Genomic DNA, 26482 nt, shown 5'->3' on the forward strand with positions numbered 1-26482 from the left:
TTCTCTTCTAGCTTAGACTTTCAGCACATTGGTCGTTACAGGAAAAAAATATATAAGGTATCCTTTTTATACTAGTGTGTAAATACTGAGTATATCAGCACACTCTCCCCTCCCCCACAGAAACCTTGACTTCACCAGAAACTCCCTATCTTCAAAATCACCAATTAAATACCACACTCTTTCGTCACAGATCTCTATCCTCGGGGCTCACCGTTTCAGGAATCCCTAGTACGTTAGGGCTTATTCTCACTGATGTTTCTGATCCACTGACCTCGTCCTCACGGCCTTCCCTATCTAACTTGTATTGTATGGGCATTGCCTTAATCACTCCTGGCTTCTAACATCAAAATTTTTTATTTCCACTCACGTCACAACTGCTGGAAAACTCTAACTGTGGTTGGACCCAATTACCTACCTTCTCACTAGTTACCTGCCTGCAGGAACTAGCGTGCTGTGGAGGAAGAGTCACCCACTGGAGCAGAGCGGAATCCCTTAGCTGCATGAGTACCAACACCAGTTTTCACACAGTGCTTGCAGGTGAATTAGAACAAGATGTTGTTACTTCCTCAACATACTTCCCTTCTCTGTCAGAGAGCTGTCCAGATCACCTTGATTTTGCGAGAACGAGATACTTGACTACCATCTGGAAGAAACTTGTTGCAAATAAACAATGTTTATTATGCAAGCAGTGCCTCTCTTAGATATAGCAACCTTGTGCAATACACAACCTGCACAGCTAACCTGGTGGCCCTGATGACTACCCTCAACCAGGCACTCATGGTTCTCAAAAGTGTGAGAAATCAGTGGTTCTCAAAGTGTGCACCAGGCGGATTGGTATGTTCTAGACGATTTGCAGGTGTGCCCTATGGTATTCCAGAGACATATGTGCCTTTTGGGAACCAAAAAACCAACAGGGTTTTTAGAGTTTAGATTTTTGGGAGTCAGAGGTGTGGAGAATTGGCTGTAAGCTGACAGTCTGCCCAACCCTCCACCTCACTTGCCTGATTAGGTTGCAAAAAGCTGTTAAGCTGTGGTGCTCGATTGTTTACACTACCCCCATGTTCCCCGGAAAGACTGGAGGCAAGTTTCTTCTAGCCTTTATTTGGTGTAAAGTTAGATGATATGTATGGTGGGGGTTTTGGATTGATGATTAAACATAAGGAATTGTTTCTTGAAGCCTTTTGCATTTCTATAAAAGAATATATGGCAATATCTAAAAAAGCTTTGAACATTTTACTACAATTTTCAACATACTATTTATGTGAATTAGGATTTTCTACCCTCAACACAATTAAGAGTAAAAAGAGAGAAATTCTTCAATGTATTGATGAGGAAATGAAAGTTTGCCTTTCAAATATATGCCCAAACAGTGAAGAAATCATTAGGACACATCAGGCTCATGTTTCTCATAAACACAAGAATAAAAAAACTTAACACATTTGCTCCGGGACCTGCTGAATTTACTAAATCTTACTAAGAATGTACCTATCTATCTATATATAAAGATAACATTTTTTATCATTTTTTAATTTTTTAACCCCTATTTTTATGAATTCCAGAAAGCATAACTCAAAAACTGTAACATAAAAATATTTTTTAATGTCAGAATAAATTGAATTTTGTCATATTTATTTTGTTTAATTACCATAGAAGCACGCTTGGACTTTATATATTTTTTTCTTTAATATTTGACTTAATTATAACATATTTCTCAGAAATTTGTATATAGTGCGCCTACAATTATTTGTAGGATTTTAAATGTGCCCTGATTTCAAAAAGTTTGAGAACCACTGCACTAAATGTTTCTTTAGTCCAAAAAAGTCATGCCTTCTCCTATTACCTTAAACCCAACTCTTCTTTTTCCCCTTTATTCTCAGGATGTCAGGAGAAAGCGGGAGCCATCTCCCGGAAGCTCCTCAGATGCCCTACTATCAATGTACAAACTTCCCACCGTTTGTTCCCTCCCTCTGTCCCTCTGTCCCTCTGTCCCTCCCTCCCTTCCCTCTTCCTTCCGAAGACCGCTCCATTTCTGCGGATCTGCATTCCAAGCCTTCCAGTCTTCGATGTGAGGACCCGCTGGTCTGGGATATCCCTTTCTCTTCCACATTGTCCTCTCCCCTCCTCCCCTCCCCGTCTGCAGGCAAACACACTTCGGTGGATCCCATCAGGAAAAATCACACTCTGGCGCCTGCCCCTTCTCTACACGCTCCGCCCCAGTCAGGCTTCTCAGAGAGAGATGTCCCCTTACCCACATCTTTTCCTCATCTCTTCTCATTTGTTCCTCCTTTCACTTATGCCCTTACTCCATAATTCTATGGAACACACTTGCCTGAGGCTAAATCCAGGACCACTTTTTATTTGACAGAACAGTAGGGGACATACAGGGTTGACAGGTTTTTCCTTTGAAGTATGTTCATTTTTTTTTTTTGCAATAACACCAAATAATCTGGTTTTTTTTTCCCTTTATCTCTTTGGCTTCTCCTCTAACTTGACCTTTAAATGCTGACATTTTAGTCCCCCTTTCCCTCTGTATTCAAAATCCTCTCCTAAGGGATCTCATCTTTTCTCACGTATCAATCAATCAAAGAGACCAACAATTCCTAAATGTGAGCATCTCACCTGGTCTTTTTCTTAGAGCTCGAAGTCAAAATATACAGTTCCACTGGATCTATCTAACACTCCTCACTTACATAATTCAAGAAACAAATTACTGTTCTTAGGCTGGAAGCAGAGACGCTGCTGGTTCTGAGCACACACATGTTCACTCTTTCTTCCTCTCTCTCTCGCATATACACACATCACGCACACATGCACGCTTGCTTGCACAATCTCTCCCAAACCTGGCAGTACTTCTAGGTCTATAGTGCTTTTTTCATTACCTTCTCTAAACATAAGCAGAGCCTTGGAATCCAGCAGTACCTTCAAGCTTCCTTCCTGCTATCACACAACCAGAAAGCTTGGTTGGTGTAACCAGTCTGGCAATGGGCTCTCTACCAAGTCATGCGCAGCCTGAGAGGGGCTCTAGATTTGGAATCAGCCAGGGCAGTGGATCTATGCCCAGTACTACCAGGCTCTCCAAGGTGACCACGTGTAAACCAGTGTTTCTCTCATGGCACCTGAGCTATGACTTAAAAAATGGAAGATCAAAAGAATGGAATACTGTGAGAATCGGTAGTTATTATTAGAGAAGTTTTCATATGACTTACATATGTTTATAGAAATACATGTAGTTTAGAATAAAGTGGCATGTTGTCCCCATTCGGATGGAACTTCATGTCGTTTATGAGGTTTGAGGGAAATGCCATACATAGACCTATTATTCATCTGAACACCAGGCAACTAAGCAGATTTTCTCTCTTATGAAGGTATGTCTTGCTTCCCCAGTTAAACTGGAAAACTGAGGAGGGGGCCATTTTTTATCTGTATTCTATTCTCCATAGCATCCAACACCAACAGCACATTCAATAACTGGCCACTGAAGGAAGATCAAAGAGTGGAAAGTAAGCCTAGAGTTTCTGCTGACATATAGCCAGTCAATTTATCTTTGAAGTAAGTGTTCTCTTTGCAAATGTAACTCTTTGCTCCAGAATCAAAGCAAAATGGTAAAAAAAAAAAAACAACCCAACACAAACATTGCCCCAGAGAAGGGAAATATGCAGGCACTCATGCTGGGATGAATCTCAAAACGTCTCCTTTAGATAACCCGATTCCTTCCCTAATCAACATTCCCATTAATTGTCCAGCTACTGATCTTCATAGATGGGTCAGTCTGTCCCTCTGGGAGCCTCTTTCTGGGAGAGGTGGGGGCAGGGCGTGGGACCCAAAGCTCAGATCAGAGTTCCAGGCAAACACTCTGCTTTTAGAGCGGGAACAATGTAAGATGTGAGGAGGACAAAGCAGGCTTGCAGAGGCTTGACTCACAGGAAGACGATGAGAAACAGCAAGACCGTAAAGTGCTTTTGAAAACAAGAATTATATTTTGGATAAAGAGGGATTCTCAACTAATGCACAGACGGAATATGATTGCCAGAATAAATAAAAAAGGAACACGATTTTGATTGAAGCAGGGGGAGAGAAAAACCAATAAAGGGTCCCAATCAGAGTCACAAAGCATAGTCTAATTTAACTCAAGTTCCACCTAGGGTGTTGTGGGCCCTGATCTGGGGGAAGCACACACTAGGTGGCAACAATGCAGCTAGGTGAGGCTGAGAGAGTCCTTACCTCTCTGGCTGAAATGCTAAAGGCTTTCCAGACCCCTGCATTAGAAAATGCAATTCTCATGGGGACAGATACACACTTAGATCTCAAGGGGACATAGCAAGATCATCCACAGGCTCCTTCATCTAAGCCAGTGGCAGTCAACCTGGTCCCTACCGCCCACTAGGGGGCGTTCCAGCTTTCATGGTAGGCGGTAGCAGAGCAACCAAAGTATAAATAAAAAGATTTAACTATAGTAAGTTGTTTTATAAAGATTTATTCTGCCAAACTTAGCAAAAATTTGACATAAAGTACTTGGTAAGTAATTATTATTATATGTTTTAACTTGCTGTAACTCGGCTTTTATAAATTTTATAAAGTAAAGTTACTTCCCTACTTTATAAATCACCATTGCTGTGAACCTGGTGGGCAGTTAGAAAATGTTACTACTAACAGAGATACAAAAGTGGGCGGTAGGTATAAAAAGGTTGACTACCCCTGATCTAAAACATCCAAACAAGCCTGATCAGGCAGTAATGCAGTGGGTAGAACATCAGGCTGGGGCGCAGAGGACCCAGGTTCAAATCTAAGAGGTCACCGGCTTAAGTGCGGGCTCACCAGCTTGAGCGCGGGGTTGCTGGCTTGAGCGTGAGATCATAAACATGATCCTATGGTCACTGGCTTGAGCCCAAAGGTCGCTGGCTTGAGCCTAAGGTCACTGGCTTGAGCAAGGGGTCACTCGCTCTGCTGTAGCCCCCTGGTCAAGGCACATGTGAGAAAACAATCACTGAACAACTAAGGAGCCGCAACAAAGAATTGATACTTCTCATCTCTCTCCCTTCCTGCCTGTCTGTCTCTATCAGTCCCCTGTCTGTCCCTCTCTCTGTCTCTTTCTCTGTCCCTGTCTCTCACTAAAAAATAAAACGAAAGAAAGCATCCAAACAAGTCTATCTCTTAGTGCTTGAAAATCTCAAAGGTATGATTTAGGTTTAGTGTGTGTGTGTGTGAGAGAGAGAGAGAGAAAGAGAGAGAGAGAGAGAGACAGAGTTAGAGAAGGAGGAGGAGGAGGAGGAGAAGGAAGAGGAGGCGGAGGAGGGAAAAGGAGTATGAAAGGGGCAAACAAGAGCGGGAGAGGGGGAGTCACATCTGTTAGGTGGTCTTTCCTTAAAGCCCCAGGAGATGAAATACAAGGTGGGGCGGCTTCAATGAGAAGCCAGAGAAGGGTCCAGCACAAGGGGTATTTGAAGTCTAGGAGGCTGATGGAGAAAGGAGATGAAGGTCAGCAATGAGTCAGGTTTTGAGTCTGGACCCTAGAGGACTAGTAGGGCCTTCAACAAAGTAACAAGGTCAGGTCAGTTGAAAAGAAAGGAGGCTTGTCCGGGGCGGAGACTGGACGTGGAGAGAAGACAAAGCCATGTGGGGTTGTTTGGACAGTGGAGTGGTCTACGGCCATATCACCCTGAACGCGCCTGATCTCGTCTGATCTCGGAAGCTAAGCAGGGTCGGGCCTGGTTAGTACTTGGATGGGAGACACTGGAGTGTGGACTGTGAGGGGACCTCACTGTGTTGCTTAGAGGCTCTCATATATCCTTTTTTATTAAACTTTTAAAAAATTTATTTTTCAATTACAGTTGACATACAATATTAGTTTCAGGTGTACACCATAGGGAATTACATATTTATATAACTTACGATGTGATCACCCTGATAAGTCTAGTACCCATCTTGTATACATTAAGCACAAAGCAGGCTTAGAGAGAGAGAGAGCTCTAGCAGGCAGAACCGAGGACGTGGAATGAAGTTGTGAGGGTTGATAAGTAACTTGAAGAATGTAAGAATGACGATGAACGAAGGATGTGATGAAGGTTTCAAGAGATGCCCTGTTTGTTAGCATGAGACAGAAAAGGCACCAGTTAGTGAAACAGATAAGGAGAAAGGCAATTTACCAGGAGAAGCGGAAGTGAATAGCTGAGAAATTAATCAGTTCTTTTCTATGCACAGAGCTCTGGGTGTAGCTCACTGCACTAGCGTTATCATGTCTGTGTCTAGCTCTGCTCCAGACTGTCTCGAAGTAGATGCAGGGCAGGGGTCTCACATGCATGCCCCACACCTTCAATATCTATCTGACACATCTCCCCCAAAAAGAACTGGCCTCCTAGAAAGCCAAGGGTCAAGGGCACTGGTGGAAAGGTGAGCTGCCGACTCATTTTGTATATGCTCAGTTCCCTGGCAACGAGAAAGCAAACAAGGATGGAGCTCTCACTTTAGATATCAGTTCCTCTTTCTTGACCTAACTCCCTAACCTCCTTCCTTTACAAACTTTTCTACCCTGCCTTCCGCCTCTGGTCAAGGGAGAGAGCGCCTCCTTACTATAGTCTCTCTTATGTAAATAAGACACAGACTTTCACATGCAGCCTCAAACAAATATGCAGTGTTCTGACCAAAAAAAAAAAAAAAAAAAGGTTAGAAATATTGTAATCTAATCTGAACCTCCTCCCCCACACCAGACACTAGATAAAAAAATAAATAGCAGGTTCATAAATAAGAAAGCAGGTTGAATGAAAATACTTGGTAAATATTTATTAAGATGAAACAGTGTCATGTATGTGTGTGTAGAGTTGACATGAAGGTGACTTAGCTTCTTAAAGCCTTTGAGCTGCCATCAGGGTAACTCATTAAGGGAAGGCAGAGGAAGTTCTCAGAACATTGCTTGGCGTGAGGAAAAGACCGGGAGTTGCCCCAGTCATGAGCTTCAGGGACATACTATGCAAGCCCAGGCCGGCCGTGTTGCAGCAAGACAAGGAGGCAGGGACAGAGGGTGGCTTCAAGGACGCCATCTCCCCTGCCCACCTCCAGGACACAGTCAGCACAGTGTTCCCCTGGGAGGAACAGTGGGTGAAATTCTGAAAGAGAATCCTCAAAGAGACTGTGGAAACCAGGGCCAATAAGCAGCAGAAATTTGAGGACACTCAACATTGAGTTGGACACGAGGGAGACTATTCAACCTCGTTTCCCTGACAAGTCTGCACGTCCCCACCACGCACACTCATAAAGAAACCACTTTGGGTCCAGAAAAGAAGATGTGTGTGTGATGACGTGAGTAACTTTATAACCTATCCCACCTGGCCCTGCCACATTCGGTGTGACATCAGGACAGTTACTTAACCGCTCTATGCTTCAAAATTCTAGCTGGGAGGTCACAGTGTCTAACCTTTGAAGAATTTTAATGAGTCTATTCATGTCAAATGCCTAGAACAGTAGCTGGCACGTAATAAACTTTTAATAGCTTATTTGTTAATTTTGTTCTTATTTCTACTAATACATTCAATTCTGAAGTTTCTTTTGCCCTACTCAAGAATGGTGGGGCATCTGTCAAGAAATGACAAACTACTATATTCCCGACATTCTTTATTTATCATTTTGTAGCCTCTCATGTATTCCACAAGCACAGAAATGTCATTCTGGGACAAATGACATTTGGGAATTACTATTTTTATACCATCCCTGCCTTTTTCTTGACATCTTGGTACTTACTACGGAAAGGAACTCAAAGCCAGGACATTTTCCCGCATGAATAACGTTAGCTGTAACAAACCACAGAGTAGCATGACGGCAGTGTGGAGGACCTGGTGGTGAAGGCTTCTCTGTCTTGGCCGGCTCCAGTCTCAAGAGGACGGCCAGCTTCAGGCAGTAGACAAACCACATGACCGGGGAAGGATGCAGTGGGAAGGATTTATTTGTGATGCTGTAGGCATTTTTTTTTTTTTTTTTTTAAAAAGCATGCATATCAGGACACCAACAGTGCCAGATTGCTCTGGGAAAACTCCCTGTGTTTAACATGTATAAATGAATTCTCAAAATCATTTGCTGCATGCCCACCAAACAGCATGATCTTGAGTAATCAATCTGAGATATTCACTAACCTGAGGCTCCGTTTGAGCTCTTTCAGTTTTCTGAGTCAACTGGGAGAACACTGAGGAGGGATGAGTTGAAATTGGAGAACGGATTAATTAGCAAGGTTAATATTGGTTGTAGATGAGCGAAGTAAGTATATCTGAGTGTCTGTGGTATACAAATCTCTAGGCTCTAGGGCTTAAGCCAGGGGTCCCCAAACTACGGCCGGCTGGCCGCATGCGGCCCCCTGAGGCCATTTATCCAGCCCCCTCCGCACTTCCGGAAGGGGCACCTCTTTCACTGGCGGTCAGTGAGAGGAGCATCCGTATCCTGTGCTCCTGGAGTACTGTATGTGGCGGTGCCACAAAGCACTGAGTCGCCCACGTACAGTACTACTTCCGGTGACACAGGACGCATGTGTCACGGCTCTGGAAGCACGTCATATCACTTGTTAGGGCTAGCAGTGACAAATATGGAACCGGACATTGACCATCTCATTAGCCAAAAGCAGGCCCATAGTTCCCATTGAAATACTGGTCAGTTTGTTGATTTACATTTACTTGTTCTTTATTTTAAATATTGTATTTGTCCTCGTTTTATTTTTTTACTTTAAAATAAGATATGTGCAGTGTGCATAGGGATTTGTTCATAGTTTTTTTTATAGTCCGGCCCTCCAACGGTCTGAGGGACAGTGAACTGGCCCCCTGTGTAAAAAGTTTGGGGACCCCTGGCTTAAGCAAACGTGTGGTAAGTACCCGGAAGCAGAGTAATGATTGACTTAGTGAGATTCCTGGGAATCAAAGAATTTTACTTAAGTAACTTTTCCATATAATTCAAGTTAATTCTATTAAAGAGTTTTAAAGAATAAGAAATCAATCTTCATTCAAAGGACACCTGTCTCGAACGTCTGTCTTATTAAATATAGCAAAATCACCTTTTTGATGGAATAGTCATCACGGTGAGCATTAGCTGTTCTGCAATGGTGTGTTGGGAAAATATGTCTCAAGGTGTGATCCATGGACTCCAGCAAGGGAATCAGCTGGAAGTTTGTTAATAATCAAATTCCTGCCCTGGTTGGTTAGCTCAGCTGGTTAGACTAAGTGTCGTCCTGAAACACCAAGGTTGTGGGTTCAATCCCCAGTAAGGGCACATATGGGAAGCAACCAATGAATATATACCCAAGTGGCACAACAAATGGAAGCTTCCTTCCCTCTCTCCCCTTTCCTCTCTGTCTTCCTAAAATGAATCAATCAATAACAACAACAACAACAACAATAATAATAATACATCAGATTCCTGGTCCCCACCCCAGACCTCACAAATCAGAATTCTGAGGTGGCACCGAGGGTTCTCCATGTCCAGCTGGCTTCTCAGAGGGTTCTTATACTCAACTCCAGCTGGAAGGACCCTAACTCTGGGTGAGTCAGATGTGTAGGAAGATGTCCTTTATTACTGGAAATGTTGTAGGTGACCCGCTAACTTTCTGTGCCTATCGCCTGGAGGGCCTCTGCGACTTGCCCATTACAAGTAAAGCCCTCACAGTAGTGTATGTACTGGCTTTCAACCTGCCAGTCAATATGCACAGGAGCCTTGGCTGGGGTGCTGGCCTCCACGATGTCAACTTTCCATCCCCGAGCCTTAGCATCCATTCCGACTCCGGGCCTTGTGCTGGAGGTACGCTGCTGTGGGCTCAGGTGCCCTAACCCAAGAAACCCACGCTGGAAACCAGCCTTTTCACAACAAAGGGCACTCAGAACAAGGTGGGACCCAAGACGTCCTCGATGCTGAATACAGAAACATGACCAGATGTTCAGAGGGCAGTCATCCTGATGGCTGGCTTGGTGAGAAGGAAAAAAAAAAACAAACCAACCAAATACTCCTTAAGGTGATAGCAAAAGGAGCCCTCGGGGTCAGAGAAAATGAGCACAGAGGATACAGAACGTGCTGGAAGGTGTAGCTGTTACTTTACTGTGCAGCTGGGTCTCTACCACAGAAACGCTCTCCCATGCGGCCTAGTATGACACGTGGATCCATTTATCAGCGTGGGAGGGACTCGGAGCAGAAGTGGTGGGCCGAGCTCCGGCCTGGGCATCAGAGGACTTGGGTTCATGGCTATGGCTGTGGGTGAGTCAGTCAGCCTCACGGTGCTCGGTGGCCACAGCTGTGAAATGGGACAAGCATTCATGCCCTCACTGCTCTGTGGGCCTCAGTGAAGTTGTCACTATGAAGCAGTTTTGTAAACTGAGAAGCATTTTACAAATATTTAATCAGAAATTGTCTGCATTATGTACATATTTAAGTAGCTGCTACTCTAGCTACAAGGCAGACTGCTAAGAACAACCCTAGGCTGGGAAAATATTCAAATATGTTAAAAAACTTGCATAAATTAACCTATCATATAGTGCACTGTGGAGCTTACATAGCTGCTGTTTTTGTACTATGACAACATTTATACTTAAAAAAAGAGCAGTATTTTGACTTTTGTACAACTCATGTTTAACATTCTCTTAAAATATGTTGTTCTTATTTTCTCGATTGAAGAGGAAATGAAAAAGTTGATGAACTCTTCATTTTACTTTCCAAACCCCCTTTCATCATCAGCTTCTTCCTGTCCTCTTTACTTACACAATTTATTAGCTGAAACTGAAGAGCGGTGGCGGGGAGAAGGAGGACATGCCGGGGACAGAAGAGGGACAAGGTGGTCAATACAGAATCCAAGAGGTTTTGCCCCAAACCTAAAACACATTAAGGACAGGGAAGAGGAAGTCCATTGTCTGCCTCCACGTCACTACGTTCAGCTGTTCCTTTTTATTTTAAAGTAAAAGATGAGCAAAAAAAAAATTTTTTTTTTTAAAGAAAGGCAGGCCCTGGCCGGTTGGCTCAGTGGTAGAGCGTCGGCCTGGCGTGCAGAGGTCCCGGGTTCGATTCCCGGCCAGGGCACACAGGAGAAGCGCCCATCTGCTTCTCCATCTCTCCCCCTCTCCTTCCTCTCTGTCTCTCTCTTCCCCTCCCGCAGCCGAGGCTCCATTGGAGCAAAGATGGCCCGGGCGCTGGGGATGACTCCTTGGCCTCTGGCGCTAGAGTGGCTCTGGTCGCGACAGAGCGACGCCCCGGAGGGGCAGATCATTGCCCCCTGGTGGGCAGAGCGTAGCCCCTGGTGGGCGTGCCGGGTGGATCCCGGTCGGGCGCATGCGGGAGTCTGTCTGACTGTCTCTCCCCGTTTCCAGCTTCAGAAAAATACAAAAAAAAAAAAAAAAAAAAAAAAAAAGGCAAAGCTAGTTCTTTCAGCAGAAAAATTAAAATTAAAAGCAGACGGAGGCCCGGATAATAAGTACCAATAAAAGCTTTAGCTGACATAGCTTCAGTTTACAAACCACTGGCTTTTCCTGGCAGGGCTCGGGGAGGAAAGGTGAGGAGGCATCGCCTACACAACCTGGATGAGGACGATATAGAAGGCTTTAAAATTAAAGGTGCTTTTGACCTTTTACTCTAAAACACTTGATTTGTGGTGACCGTGATACAATTGCAGTGAAACCTGAGTCTGCCAGGCAGTCCCTGGAAACCCTCCGTCCTACGCCTCCCGGTCTTACCTGATTCTGACGTGAATACTTGGTGAGCGGGAGCCCCATCCGCACTGCGTGCCCAGGAAGGTGTGCGGCTTAGACTCTTTACGCATGTCAGTTTCTTTTTATTTTATTTTATTTATTATTATTTTTTGTATTTTTCTGAAGCTGGAAACGGGGAGAGACAGTCTGACAGACTCCCACATGCGCCCCACCGGGATCCACCCGGCACGCCCACCAGGGGCGACGCTCTGCCCACCAGGGGGCGATGCTCTGCCGCGACCAGAGCCACTCTAGCGCCTGGGGCAGAGGCCAAGGAGCCATCCCCAGCGCCCAGGCCATCTTTGCTCCAATGGAGCCTTGGCTGCGGGAGGGGAAGAGAGAGACAGAGAGGAAGGGGGGGGGGCGGGGGTGGAGAAGCAAATGGGCGCTTCTCCTATGTGCCCTGGCCGGGAATCAAACCCGGGTCCCCCGCACACCAGGCTGATGCTCTACCGCTGAGCCAACTGGCCAGGGCCTGTCAGTTTCTTTTTAAACCTGAGCATTCAGAGGCCCTTGTCAGCGTATTAAAAATAAACTTGTAAATACGTAAATACCAGAAAGCCAAAAGGGTAGAGTTTGGGTGATGGCAACTGATATTGCTTCTTGAGAAATTTTAATGACAAAATTAGGGCTCGTAGGAGCATAAATACTCCTGATTTCATTTACAAAAACTGGAAGACTATCAGTAAAAAAAACAAAACCCCAAACTGATGGGATCGCTAGATTTCAGAAATTGAGCAGGATACAGATCTAGAGAAATGAATTGAGAGAGACGCCGTAGGGAAAGATTTAGACTGAGCATGTTAAACAGCATGAATGAGAGTGAGCAGGGAAGGACGAACACAGGACAAGTCGCGAAAGCCAGCAGAAAACCTCCGCGCTAAGAGATCAGACGTCAGTCTCGAGGACGCTGCACCCAACCCCAAGGCCCTGGTGTGCGGCAGAAAGCGTGCAGGCTTCTCTTTCTGCAATAGCTGCACTGCCCCTCTTGGATTCTTTTTTTGGGAAACGATTTTCTCTACATTCTCATTGATGCAAAACAGGGGGCGTGTTCCTTCTGGGACACAGGGAGGGTAATGGGAAAAGCTGTCTCCTTACTTTCTCACCTTTCCCCCTTCAGGAGAAGCATAAGGCTGCTCATTCCAGTTTTCTCAGAACAGTGAAGGCTTTTACAAGAAACATTCTCATCCTCCTCCCTGATTTTGGTGGGATTCCCTCGGGCATTATTTTTGATCCTTTCAGCCCTCAGTTACTTAACCACCTCACATGGCTCTCCCTGCTGATGGCTTTCGAAAATGACCTCATCTTCCAGCCTCCTCCATCCACTGCCCTATGACATCACCTTTGGAACGAAGCTTCCCCTCTCTGCCTTTAAAGTCTGTCTTCTTTCTTCCCTTTTTATTAAACGCAAACCAAAAAAATCATCCTCCCCATTTCTTGTCCCTCTTAAGAGTTTTCTGTCATTATGCCTTTGATTTTTACCAAATCTTATCTGTTCTCATTAATCCTCATTCTTTTTCATGCATATTGTTTTAAGGATAATACATGCACGGGGCACAAAATTTAAAAGGTGCAAGGCATACAGTAAAACTCCAACCTCATTCTCGTTTCTTATCTCCTCTCGGGACATCTCCCAATCTAGTCTCCCGCCCCCAAAACAATTATTATTGCCAGGTTCTCCTGCATCTATACCCACCCCCACCCCCAATTTTAAGAGGGAAAAAAAATGGAAAGAGAACAAGATCCTAAATGTAATATATTTTTACTCTGCTAGCTTCTCTTCAGCTTCCTCGTCCATTTGAGAAAGTCCTTCATTTATTTCTCATGCACTAATGTCTGGACTTTTCATATAGTTCTTCCTTTCTATGTGTGGGTATTTTCCAAATCTCTGCCTGGACCTCTCTCAGGACATGATCTAACACCCATGAATGGTTGTTGCTTATAAGAATGCAGAATCCCATCTCTAAAAGCCCAGAAAAACAAAAAACTAAAGGAACAAAGCAGAAAAAAAAAACACTTTCATCCCTCAATTTGTTTATATAATTAATCTATCTTGAGAAGTAGCCCTTACTCCAATGTCAGCAGTCACCAGAAGAACCACAGTGAGGAATAGAGATCTAAATGACAATGGTTGTCTCAGGATCACAGCTGGGGAGTGAATTTAAATAGGTGGATGGACAGATAGATGGGTGGTTGGATAGAAGGAGCCAATCAACTGTGAAGTGTTACCAAGCCCCCAAATCATATTTCATTTGATGGGAACAACAGAAGCCTGATTAATGCATGTGGGAATTTCATTTCAAAGTTATACCGATAGCCTTTCAAGGACCTGCTTTTTCTTAGGGCTCCCTGAGTTCATGTCAAATTGGTCGGTTTAATATTTTAGGGCTCCTGTATATGGGTTTCATTTATCTTGTGCAAGATGATGATTTAGTTTGGGATACTTGTTATATCAGGAAACAATTTTTTTTTTTTTTTTTTTTTTTCCGCACGGGATAACTGTATTATACCTGGAACTGACCTGAAAGTTTTATGCTCCATGATGGGTAGCACACGCGCTTAAAGCTGCTTTCTGTTAAGGTTGGCAGATTTTACCACAAACTCATTAAAGGAGGCAAAGGGAAGCCACTCTTGAAGAGAAGTGAGTGGAAAGTGGTGGGGAACTGTGCACGCTTTAGAGAACAGAGCACCACTGCTGATGGGGTCATAAACTGGGTAACACCAGGACCACCAGCCAATTTTCCCCTTCGATTAAGATTGTATCAGTTCAGGCCCTGGCCGGTTGGCTCAGTGGTAGAGCATCAGCCTGGTGTGCAGGAGTCCCGGGTTTGATTCCCGGCCAGGGCACACAGGAGAAGCGCCCATCTGCTTCTCCACCCCTCCCCCTCTCCTTCCTCTCTGTCTCTCTCTTCCCCTCCCGCAGCCAAGGCTCCATTGGAGCAGATGGCCCGGGCGCTGAGGATGGCTCCATGGCCTCTGCCTCAGGTGCTAGAATGGCTCTGGTTGCGACAGAGCATCGCTCCAGATGGGCAGAGCATCACCCCCTGGTGGGCGTGCCGGTGGATCCCAGTCGGGCGCATGTGGGAGTCTGTCTGACTGCCTTCCTGTTTCCAACTTCAGAAAAATACAAAAAAAAAAAAAGATTGTATCAGTTCACTGGAGACCATGAAATCAAGATAGCAATATCTTTTTTTTTTTTTTTTTTTTTTTTTTAAATTTCAGAACGGTGAACGGAAATTACCGGTGTTCTATTGGCTTGTTCTTTTGATAGTTCAGCACTAAAGTATGGATAGATCTAGGATTTGGGATACAGGGGGATTCTGAGTTTTCTTTGAAAGATAGTCTATGATGACATTATGGGGCCAATACTGCTTGAATAAATCTTGTTTGGGTTGCTTTCTTGGGGGCTCACAAAAATAATTCAATCATTTTTAATGCTTTTTAAAACTTTCCAGTCTTCCTTAATGACAAACACAAAATGTAGGTTCTTTTCTAAAGCAATTGTGATTTAGAGCTTCCCTTCTGAGAAAATGCAGCCTGATGTAAAAGTAATGATTTAGACAACCATCAAATCTTTTTTTTTTTTTTCCTGTCACTGGAAAGTCTGATTGCAAGGAAGAATGTATTTGAGGAGAATTCTCCCTGACTCTAATAAAAGTATCTTAGAGGACAATAAAGCTCCTGGCACTCAGGAAATGGTAGATCTATTACTCCTGTTCGAAATGAAATAAAACCCACATTCTGTGTTGTGTCTCTAAGCAAACCATGTTTTAAAATGGTTTTGCCATTTAAAATGGTAAAAAAACCACTTTTAAAAATAAGAATAATAGAAGAATAATAGTGTAGTGAGATGGATTCCCTAAAACATAAACATTTTAAAATGAGAGTGCTGGGCTAACCCACCAGGGTGCAACAACTGTCTTCTTTTATACTAAATTGTAGAAGATGGTAAAAATTGCAACTAATTTGTCATGAGAGAATACGAGGACCGGCTAGGAAAGCTGATCCTTGAGCTGCTAACCAAAGAGAAGAGGGTAATAATATAGATATGACAGACTTGGAGACAACCTAGGAAGATAGCAACTAGTAAATCACACTCCGGGAACACAGTGATTTTCCATATAACCATAATCTAAGATGACACCTTCTTCAGTAGCAGAGCGAGGCAGATGGAACATTCTGTGGTGGTGTGGAAGGGGGGGGGCCTGGTAACCGGCCATCCCTCTGACCCTGCAGCCAAAAGCACACCACGCTGCAACAGGGAAATAATGAATTCATTCAACAGATTCGAGCTGCCGCGGCACTGAGAAGCCCTCATCAGGAGCCCAGCTCACTGGATAGCAGCATTTCGTTCTGGAACCTGATGGTTCTACTTGGTAACATCTGTATGTCTGGTACATTATCATCTATGAAGTTCTGGAAACCAGGTTTGCATATGACATCTAGTACGTACAAGCCTTAGAAGAAAAAGCCGGACGGTCAGAAAAAAGGAGAACGACCTTGGGCCAGAGCAGTTCCCACTCCGATAAGCCACTTCTGTCCACAGTCCACTCTGAAACTTGAGAGTAAAGCAAGCTTTCCCCTGAAGCAATCAGAGAAATGCCACATGCAAACAGTCACTATTTCTCTCAAGAGAGAAGCAGTCCTCTCTAAGCTCCGCATGAAAAAAAAAATCTATTTGAAGCCAACACATTAGCTTTTACAGTATTAGATATGTTTATTTTAAAAACTGTACCAGTGTTTACTATTCTTAGAGAAATGAGATAATATAAACTATGACTTAGTGTATGCAGACTTATCTTCTGGGATGATAAAGTCAAATTGCTTGCAAAGCTTGAGTCTCATTTTTATTCAATGGCCGGATTAAATTTCATTCAGTAAGACAAACATAAGACGCATATTATGTTTGTTTATTATGTATTTGGGGTCCAAAGAAGGGTTTGGAGGAGTTATTTGCACACCATTTTTATAGCAACACTATTTATAGTAGCCAAGAGGTAGAAGCAACCCAAATGTGTCCACTGCTAAATAAATGGATAAATAAAACATGGTGTATACACACAATGGAATACTGCTTATCCTTAAAAAGGGAGGAAATCGTGCCACATGCTACAACATGAATGAACCTTGAAGATATCACGCAAAATGAAATAATCCAGTCACAAAAAGACAAATATTGCATGATTCTGCTTATATGAGAAATCTATAGTCAAATTCACAAACACAGAAAGTATAATACAATGGTGGTTACCAGAGGTTGGGGGAGGGGATCACAGGGACTGGTTGTTTAATGTGGACTCGAGTTTCGGTTCTGCAAGATGCACAAGTTCTGGAGATTTGTTGTACAACAATGTGGACAGACTTACTGAACTGGGCACTTAACAATGGCTAAGACAGTCCATTTTATTTTGTGTATTCTACCACAATTAAAACAAATTTTTAATTCCCAAGACTTCTTAACCTCAACATGTAATAGAAGTCAGTCAACTCTAGTCAACTTTTTTTCTGTAAAGGAGCAGAAAGCAAACATTTTGGCTCTGTGGGCCACAACAGTCTGACCAACCCACTCAACTCTGCCATGGGCTTATGAAAGCAGCCACAGACCCAAGTAAATGAATGGGCACACTTGTGTTCCCAGAAAAAAATTGATTTACAAAAACAGGCCGCTGGCCTGTGGGGTCATGGGTTTCTCACCCTTGCAAAAGTATTAATATCTAAACAAGAGATAAACGTCAGTTTGCAAACACTGAAGGCTCCTCTACCCAAGAAGTATGAGCGAAACATTCTTCTTTTCCAGGGTCTAATATTAGCACCAACAGCAGTAAGACCAGGCTGACCCGGCAAGATCAGAACTTTCCTGAAGTGGGAGGCAAACATGACGCTGACCAAAGGCATGTTAGCCCGGGCCCAGTCTCCAGGTCTCGACAGATGAGCCCAACAGTTTCAGAGCGTGATGATTTAGAGAGAGGATAATAAAAATGTTACAGCTGGAAGAGAGCTTGGTGACCCTCTAGTACCTGTCTCTCCGCTAGTGGATGAGAACATTACAGTGGACTTGGAGATCTAGCCGAGCTGTCACAGCTGCTGCGGGCAGGACTAGGAACAGAGCACACAGCCCTCCCAACTCTGAGCTCATGCACCTTCCTCCCCTCTATTTCCAACCAGGAGCAGCCGCCAGCCAGCTGGCCAGCCAGCCATCAGCTCTGCGAGAGTTATCTGTTTCACGCATGCTATTCCAAATGGTCTTGGCTTAACCTTGAAACTCATTTTTGCTATTCACCCAGTTCAGCAGGGGAAATCAGTAAAGACACAAAGCCCCAAAGGCTTCATCTCATGAAATTCAGAAATGAAAGCCAGGGTGTAATTATTCGTTCCCTGCCCGATTGTGCCATGTGAGAATGGCATGTTTGCCCTACGGCGTTGAGGCCGTAGAAAGAAAGGGCAACCGAGGGTGGGGTTTAGCAGCCAGATTCCATCTTCTCGGGCACCGCAAGAAACAGGCACCCTAATTAGACAACCCAACGAAACAAACAACGAGCACACACCAAAACCCCACAGATGAAAACTGGAGGGTTAGGAAACAGACATAATAAAGGGTGTTAGCTTTACAAACAGAACTGTCACCTCTTCCAAGAACTCAACCCAGTGCAGAGAATTTCAGAACTAGGGGAGACAGAAGAGCACTGGGTGAAGCACCGCCCTCAGCCACCCCTTTATGTATAGATCAGCAAAGCCCTGAGAGGCAAGGTGCTGCTTTAAACAGATCATGTTGGTGCACTGTACGGACCCAAAGCTGAAACTCTCCACACTCACTCAACACAGTTTGTTGGGGTGGTGAGTCTCAGCCCTGCCCTTGGCACTGAAGCAAAGCAGAACACTGGTTTAAGCAAGAGAGCTGGAAGGCCCAGGCCAAACAATAGGCCTTTATCACCGGACAGGAGATGGCTGAGTGGTGATACTCCCGCATTATTACTTGGCGTCTCCGGCTCTCAGGGGACCTGCCCTCCGTGGCTAAAAGAGCCCGACCTCTGACAAAGACCAATGATTTCAGCAGTAATTAATGATACTGTCAAATTAATTAACCCGTCTTCGCCCACAGGAAAGCACCCTCTCATGTCAATACTGCTGTTTACTAGTCCTTGACCAAGCTCTATAGACCCGAACCTTCCGTAGGGACACCACTGACTGAGGACACTAATAAGGCCCCACCTATTTAGCCACCACCATTCCTTAATGAACCTTTTCACAGTAACATATCCTTTGATAATATGACGTGGGTGAATTAACAGCCCTCAGAAATCGAACAGTGTTTCAAATAGAGACAAGCCTGAGAATACCAGAGCATCGTTCACATTCCCTACCTTTTAGATACCCTCCTGAATGATGGTGATAAAACACTAGACAAATGCTGGAGGATTTCATTTAGCCATTTAATAAATGACCCTCATTAAAACGCCAGTTCCCTCGTCCTTGCCCATAAGGACTCCGACTCATACAAATGCCCGTGTCTATGTTTCCATATTATCTCTTTAGAGGGTTCAGAACTATTTTCTTACACCTAACACAGCTTTTATTCCATTTAGAATAATTACCCTCCATCCCATTTCTGACTTTCAGGAAAAACAAGCCACTTAATTGACCACAGGAGGACTCTCTCAAGGGCATCGGGCTGCAACGCTCTTCTGTGAGCTCACAACTTAAGCTGATGTAATCTGCTACAAGAAGCTGACTTCTATTTTTAAATTATACCCTCTACCTCTGCCTTCAAAGGGCACATATATCACACGTCGTAACTGCTCATCAAATACTGCACGGTGTAGCCTGCTGTCCGTTTTCCTGCTGGGGTGAGTCACGCTGTCAGAAGGGGCTTCCAACTACACACAGCTGCCCAGCCGACCCATTCAAGTTCACCTACCAGTTCCTATTATTTGGTCTTTGGGAGAATAGCTACATATGGCCACTCTCCAGGTGTCTTGTTTATCGCAGTAATTTTGACAAGGAGCAGATGACTAGCAGGGTCCTTCTTGAGAGCTGGGATCAAGCTTTTCCACCTCTTTGTATTTCTATCCCCAAATATAGGCACTTAATAAATGCCTAGTAATGTTGCTGCTGAGAGCTCTGTCATCTGGCCTACGTGCTTCAAAGGGGGCCGGAATGGAAACAGATTATTTACTTCGTTTAATTTTAAGTTTTTCATTCATCATTGCTGTTGTGCTTACTGTGTGCTGTTAAAAAAAAGTTTCTTGCCCTGGCCGGTTGGCTCAGCGGTAGAGCGTCGGCCTAGCGTGTGGAGGACCCGGGTTCGATTCCCGGCCAGGGCACATAGGAGAAACGCCCATTTGCTTCTCCACCCCTCCGCCGCGCCTTCCTCTCTGTCTCTCTCTTCCCCTCCCGCAGCCAAGGCTCCATTGGAGCAAAGATGGCCCGGGCGCTGGGGATGGCTCTGTGGCCTCTGCCCCAGGCGCTAGAGTGGCTCTGGTCGCAACATGGCGACGCCCAGGATGGGCAGAGCATCGCCCCCTGGTGGGCAGAGCGTCGCCCCCTGGTGGGCGTGCCGGGTGGATCCCGGTCGGGCGCATGCGGGAGTCTGTCTGGCTGTCTCTCCCTGTTTCCAGCTTCAGAAAAATGCAAAAAAAAAAAAAAAAAAAAAAAGTTTCTTCGCATTGGGAAAACACTATGAAAACAGCCTTGGCTGGAGGTGGAAGCACACTTGGTCTTGCTGTTTGTTTGTTTATACTCCTATCCAGAAAGAATGAGGAGCTCTGTAATTAAAGCGGTGCTCTGATGGTCTGGGAAAGGCCAGAACAAAGTATTTCTTGGGCCTCTGCCCTCCTCATTCCATGGGCACCCCAGGCCTCGTCTCGGTTCATACAGAAGCCTCCGAGCAGCGCTCCCAGGCGTGAGGCTCGGGTCTTCCCAACCCTTCTCCACATTAAAGTCTGAGGGAGCTACCGAGAACGCAGATTTAGTCATACCCTTCCCTTCTCAAACCCGTCCGTTCCCCCTCCGCCCTCCAGGAGAAGCCCTTCTGGAGTGGCTCCGCGGGCCTTGGCAGCCCCGTGGTCTGGGCTCCACCATTCCCACACCCACTAGACCAGGGGTCTCAAACTCAACTCAGCATGTGGGCCGCAGAGCAAGATCACAGCCGTTCGGCGGGCCGCACTAGGTCTACAAAAGGCAACTGTTATGCAACACTTTTCTCACTGCAGTTGAAAACAAAAAAAATCAGTAAAACAAGTACAATCGTACATGCAGTTTCCTCAGTGTCACATAACGACAAGAAACTGTAGTTCGCATCACAACTGCTGTTAACTAAGCTAATATCTAGCTTGGATGCTAGAGAAATGAAAAATACAAGTAGGCCCCTAGGCTTACTTAATTTTATCCAAAATATTTTGAACTTCGTGGATTAGTCTGCGGGCTGCACAAAATTGTTCGGCGGGCCGCGAGTTTGAGACCCCTGCACTAGACCCTCTGTGCTCTGGTTTTCAGGTCCTTAGAAGTGCTTTCACCTAAAGGCTTTTTATCTAAGTTGCTTCCTCAGCCAGAAACTCTGCTCACTGGTCTCTACTTCCTCCACCCAGCTCCTTCCTATTCATCTATCACATCTTGTTCAGTTGCCATTTCCTACAGGCAGCCCTCTGTGCAGCAGCCTGTGCTACCTCAGACTACTGCCCCGTGCTTTCTTGCTATACACCTAAGTGGCTACATGTGCCTGGAGGGCAGTGACCATGTCTGTTTACTCATGCCTGTGGCCTACCTATGGCCCAGCATGCAGTGGGGCTTTATCACCACTGGTTGCTTGAATGAATAAATGAGTGAATGTATACTAAAGACTGCCATCAAGGGGATCCCGCTTGTGAGGCATGACTTAGAATTCTGTCTGCTCAGAAAGTGGGAACTCAAAGAACAGAATTTTTTCACGAAATACTACTTCAGTTCAAGGTTCATCCATTGAATGATGACAGTGGCCAGAGGAGTCTCCAAGGAGAGACTATAAGTCCCAGCCCACAGTGACACCCAAGGAGCCAACTGCAGCTTGACCTCTCACCCAGAAGGCTGAGAATGAACACTTTTCCTCAGAGATCAATGGAGACCTGTTTAAAATGGAATTCTAACGGAGACAAAACACCAAAGCTTGCCCAAAGTTAAATTTCATGTCGTGACTCCAAGCAAACAGCAAACTTCACAATTTAACTTCATTCCAAAGAGGGCAGCAAGCCACAGTTTGGTCATGATACTTCCTACCTGCAAGCCACACACGTCAACTTCCAAAACATCTTAAGGTCAGTTGCATGCGGTGGAAATGCTCTAGAGGTTTGAGAAAACATGCCTTTGACACTTCAAATTCAATGGTTGGAATCTGGCCACTGATATGGGGACAGGTGCTGGGCTGGCCCTGGTGTGAGGGCAGTCAAGAGAACCTGTCCAGTCCCTGCCCCTGTGGAGAGGCCAGCGCCATCAAATAATTTTTGACTTCGTAAAAAAAAAAAAAAAAAGTCTTTCCCTAGATTCTGAGTACACGATGTTCTGCTATTAAATTAAACCCAGCACACATGGGACCAGGACAAGGCATCGCTGCAGCTCCTTCTGTATGGCAAAGAATTTTTTCAACCATATTTTCCAAAATCAACAGACTGATGACACTAAAGAGTGGGTAATATTTCAACATTCAAACCAAATGACGAGGGCTTGGTTTTTATTTCAGCCTTACACAGCTAGTAACCACCCTCCAAAACAAAATCAAATAAACACAGTTCCACAGGAAATTCTCCGGCCTTCCAGAATAATCATAAGCTTACTTTTATTGTCTGGCACATAGAAGGTGCTCAATAAATGTTTGTTGAATGAATAAATCAAAGGAGTGGCATCACTATGAAAATGCCCCTTTTAATTTTAGGCACGCTCTTCAACTTCCCTTTTATTTTCTTAAGGAAAAAAATATGCACAATTTTCTGGGATTCTGACTTTTATTTCCCTGTCTGACCCTGGGCTAGTCACTTATAATAGGTACCATTTTCTTCACCTATAAAATGAAATCTGTGTTTTGGCTATTACAAAGTTAAAAAGATGTAGCAGATATAAGGTGATGGGCACTCTACTCCACAGATAATGTTGAGGGTTTTTCTGTCTCTTTTTATTTTTTTAACCTCTCCATTCTATCCCCCATCCTCCTTCAACCCCCAGGTAAAGTGTCAAAGACAAAGCCAGTTACTTGCCTAGTAAGAAAGTTAAACAATCTCAAAGGCAGCCTGGGCTCGCTAACATCTAGTGATCGGTTCTCGAAAAGTTTTATTTACTATTTTGGGATCTTCTTGTTTATGGATTGACTTTCATAGCTCATTTATAATGCCTTTTCAATTCTGATTTTTCATGAGTTCAGAAGCCTGCCTCACCAAGAAGTCAGACACGGCTAACACACAAAGGTCATCTACAATCAGAAATAAAATGAACTCTGGTTTCCTTTACAGAGAAGGGTTCTAGATTACAAACCAGAAGAAGACGTGGCATTTAAAAGAATGTGTATGACTCTAATACCTAGATTAAGAATTGGTGACCTCATTCTTAAGCAACAGAAGATCCCTCCTCCCCATTCTTTACCCTCCCTCCGCTCAACCATCCCCCACATCTAACCTGCTGGGATCCCTTGGCCTTTCATTCCCATTCCCAGCTCTGCAAGGATGTACGTACTTAAAAATAAATCTAGGGATTTTGAGCAATATAATTGAATCATTTGAAATGAGTAATAAGACAGTTGATACAATATTATGTAAAACCTAACATTTACTTTATTTTTTCTTCCATTCGCAGAAATATAGCTAAGTCAACCAAACAAAGAACCATGGACTATGTCCACAACAAAACTCTTTGCATTTCACCATTACTCAGTGCATGACTGCCACCTGGTGGTGGGATGTATCCTTGTTTGAACAAATCTTCAAACAGCAAACCAGACACACAACACAATTTTAAAAACCAAAGGAATACTATTCTTTCCTGCTCACTAGTTATTTCCGGGAAATTGAGGAGCATACCCATCTCCTCAGCTATATATTTTCCTCAGACAAAATTCTGAGGTGATCCATTAGAGATGGAGTCAATGCCACATTATTTAATCTTACAACTAAACGCTACTGCTTCGGAACCAATTCACAAAACAAAGGAGCATTATTATTCTATTAATTTTAATATTCATTAGCAATTAAAAAGGATTTCCACAACAGCCTGTTCTCACCTTCCAGTTTCATTTGATCTAATCTTGATTTTTAGTTCTGCGTGAGAAGCATTGAAAGTGACAACCTTACAAAGAGTGCACATTATTTGAAAATCTGACTTCAATTAGAACGAGTAACTAAGTCCCAGCAGTTTCCAGCTGTCTCTTCGCTCTTATCCTTAGAGAATTATATCGCATTAATTGGTATTCTGTCACATAAAAAGACACCAGCGATGATTAATTGCATCCTTGGTGCTTTTCAGTTGTGTCTTCCTCACTAGAGGGATTCAAATCACACCCCATTACCTTCCAGCATGCTCCCCTTTTGGTAACCCTCAGAAACTCTCCTACCTTCCTGAACTTCTCCATTTGCTTGTAGAGGTCTGGATCCAGCTCCTGCGACACGTCCTTCATCCATAATAATGCCCCTCTGTACTCAGTCCGGCACTGCTCCATGCGGTTGACTGTCAGCCAAGTGTCCGAGATGGCCCGATGCCGAAACGTCTCCACTTCTTGGTGAAATCGACACAAAGGATTTCGCAAGGCTAACCTAGACCGACGAGAGTGCCACAGTTTAGAAACTAAGCGGGCTAACAGTTTGAGTCCTTCACGATTTACCAATCTTAAACTCATGAGCCTAGAACAGTGCCTGCAACATAGATGATGCTGTAGAAACATTTGATGAATTAGAACATAACTGAAACGTTTGTGAACTGATGAGTCAGCCAGAGAGGATTAGCCATGTCCTGATCTCTTAGATTACATTACTTAACTGTACTATTGGGAAGTCGTTCCATCAGCGTTGTTGTGGGCGGCCTCATGCCTGGGCAAAGAGTACTTGTTTGAATCTAGCACCATCTGTGTTAACGGAGAAAGGTCAAGGCATAACCATTTCCCATGTCTACTCTTGGCCACTCCTGCCGGTTGCTCCTCTGCAGCCTGGCCCCTTGGGGAGAGATGGACCTGTGTGTGATCAGGGTCTCCCTGGCTAGGTCATTCTGGATTATTCTCCAAAGGCCTGGGCATTTGCTGCTTGTTCCGATAGAGAATGAAGCACAGGCAGAGCACTCTAAATGGTCAGGGAAGGGAGAGAAGTGCGGGTACTGAGGGTTTTCTGTACCCAGCGCTTTCAGATAGGTTTGTGATTTGATCCTTATGAGAAAACAAAACTTAAGGATAAGACACTGAAAACAAATGTATATTATACAATGAACTGGGTATAATATTTCAATATTGGCTATGACATATCATTATTTATTCAGCAAAAAATAATGCTTGATATATATCAAACTTCGGATAAAATATTTATTTTGGGTGGAAATGTACCACTTCTTTCATATTCCTACCTTAAACAGTAATGTCAGATGAATTTCACTTTCAAAAAAGTCATCTGCATGAAGTTGTAAGGCAAAGGTAAAAAAATAAAACTAAGAGAAACATTTACATTTCAATTTAAATGCAAATGTACCTAGGTGGTGGGAACAATGGTGTTAGTGAACTGAAGTGAGCTCTTGACAAGTCCGTCAATGTCTATGATGCTCTACATGTGTACAGTATGATAAGATTATAGATATAGCAATAAACTCTAATGTCCTGCCTGACCAGTGGTGGCACAGGGGATAAAACATTGACTCAGGATGCTGAGGGCCCTGGTTCAAAACCCCAAGGTCACCAGCTTGAGTGTGGGGTCACTGACTTGAGTGTGGGATCATTCACGTGCTCCCAAGATTGCAGAGCTTGAGCCTGAGGTCACTAGCTTGAACAAGGGGTCACTGGCTTGGCTTGAGCCCCCTTTTTGCCCTTCAAGGCATGTAAGAGAAGCAGTCACTAAACAACTAACGTGAAGCAATATAATGAGTTAATGCTTCTCATCTCTTTTCTCTGCCCCCCTCCACTCCTGTCTCCCTCTAAAAAAAAAAACACAAACAAAAATGAATAAATAAGAAAAATATCTCTTTTACTATTTACTTTCCTTTTTATCTGTAAAGGACTGTATTTCAATATTCAGCACTTCTTTAAAAACAGCTTGCTCGAATCGTCCTACCTAGGTGTTGCAAGGCATTTTCAAAGACATATTGTTGTGTCATAAAGTAAGCCTGTGCTTTATCACCACCGGATTAAGTTTAATGCTCACCATTCATCAAACTGAATGAGCAGTTGTAGCACTGACTGCCAAATAAGTCGGGAAAACAGACGCTGGTGTGAAGGTTGATAAAGTTGGAGACTTCTACTGAAGGGGAGAAGGGGCCCTCCGTCGTCCCCCTAAGGGTCCTGTTTATTTCTGGGTTCTTTTTTCTTGTCCCTTGGATTGTGCCACTTTTCCTGAACTGGCTGAAAAAGAGTCTGGTGAATAAAATATTCTTTTTCTTTGACTGTTGTAAAGTTGGACCCAAACTTTTGAAGATGTAATGACATGAGGATAGCGATTAAGATCTTGAAGAAAAGAAGCAGGCATATAAAAGCACTTCATTATTATTTTTTTTCCCTGTAACTGCTTCATATAAAATCAGAAAGGTAAAAATCTCTTCACATGCGGTGCCAGGAACCGAGTCCAGACCAAGGAACGACTCAG

General features: G+C 44.0%; 1 protein-coding gene across 15 annotated transcripts in view; it reads right to left on the bottom strand.

The window, feature by feature from the left end:
* The window catches only part of ICA1 (islet cell autoantigen 1), a 162753-nt gene that overhangs the window by 96327 nt on the left and 39944 nt on the right, over positions 1–26482 (bottom strand). For all 15 annotated transcript variants that reach the window (XM_066239604.1, XM_066239591.1, XM_066239598.1 and 12 more), the window contains one exon: positions 24262–24460. In XM_066239604.1, coding sequence (XP_066095701.1) covers positions 24262–24460 — 199 coding nt within the window. The remainder of the gene's footprint in view (positions 1–24261; positions 24461–26482) is intronic.

This window comes from Saccopteryx bilineata, chromosome 7 (genome assembly GCF_036850765.1).
Source record: "Saccopteryx bilineata isolate mSacBil1 chromosome 7, mSacBil1_pri_phased_curated, whole genome shotgun sequence".
Taxonomy (NCBI): Eukaryota; Metazoa; Chordata; class Mammalia; order Chiroptera; family Emballonuridae; genus Saccopteryx; species Saccopteryx bilineata.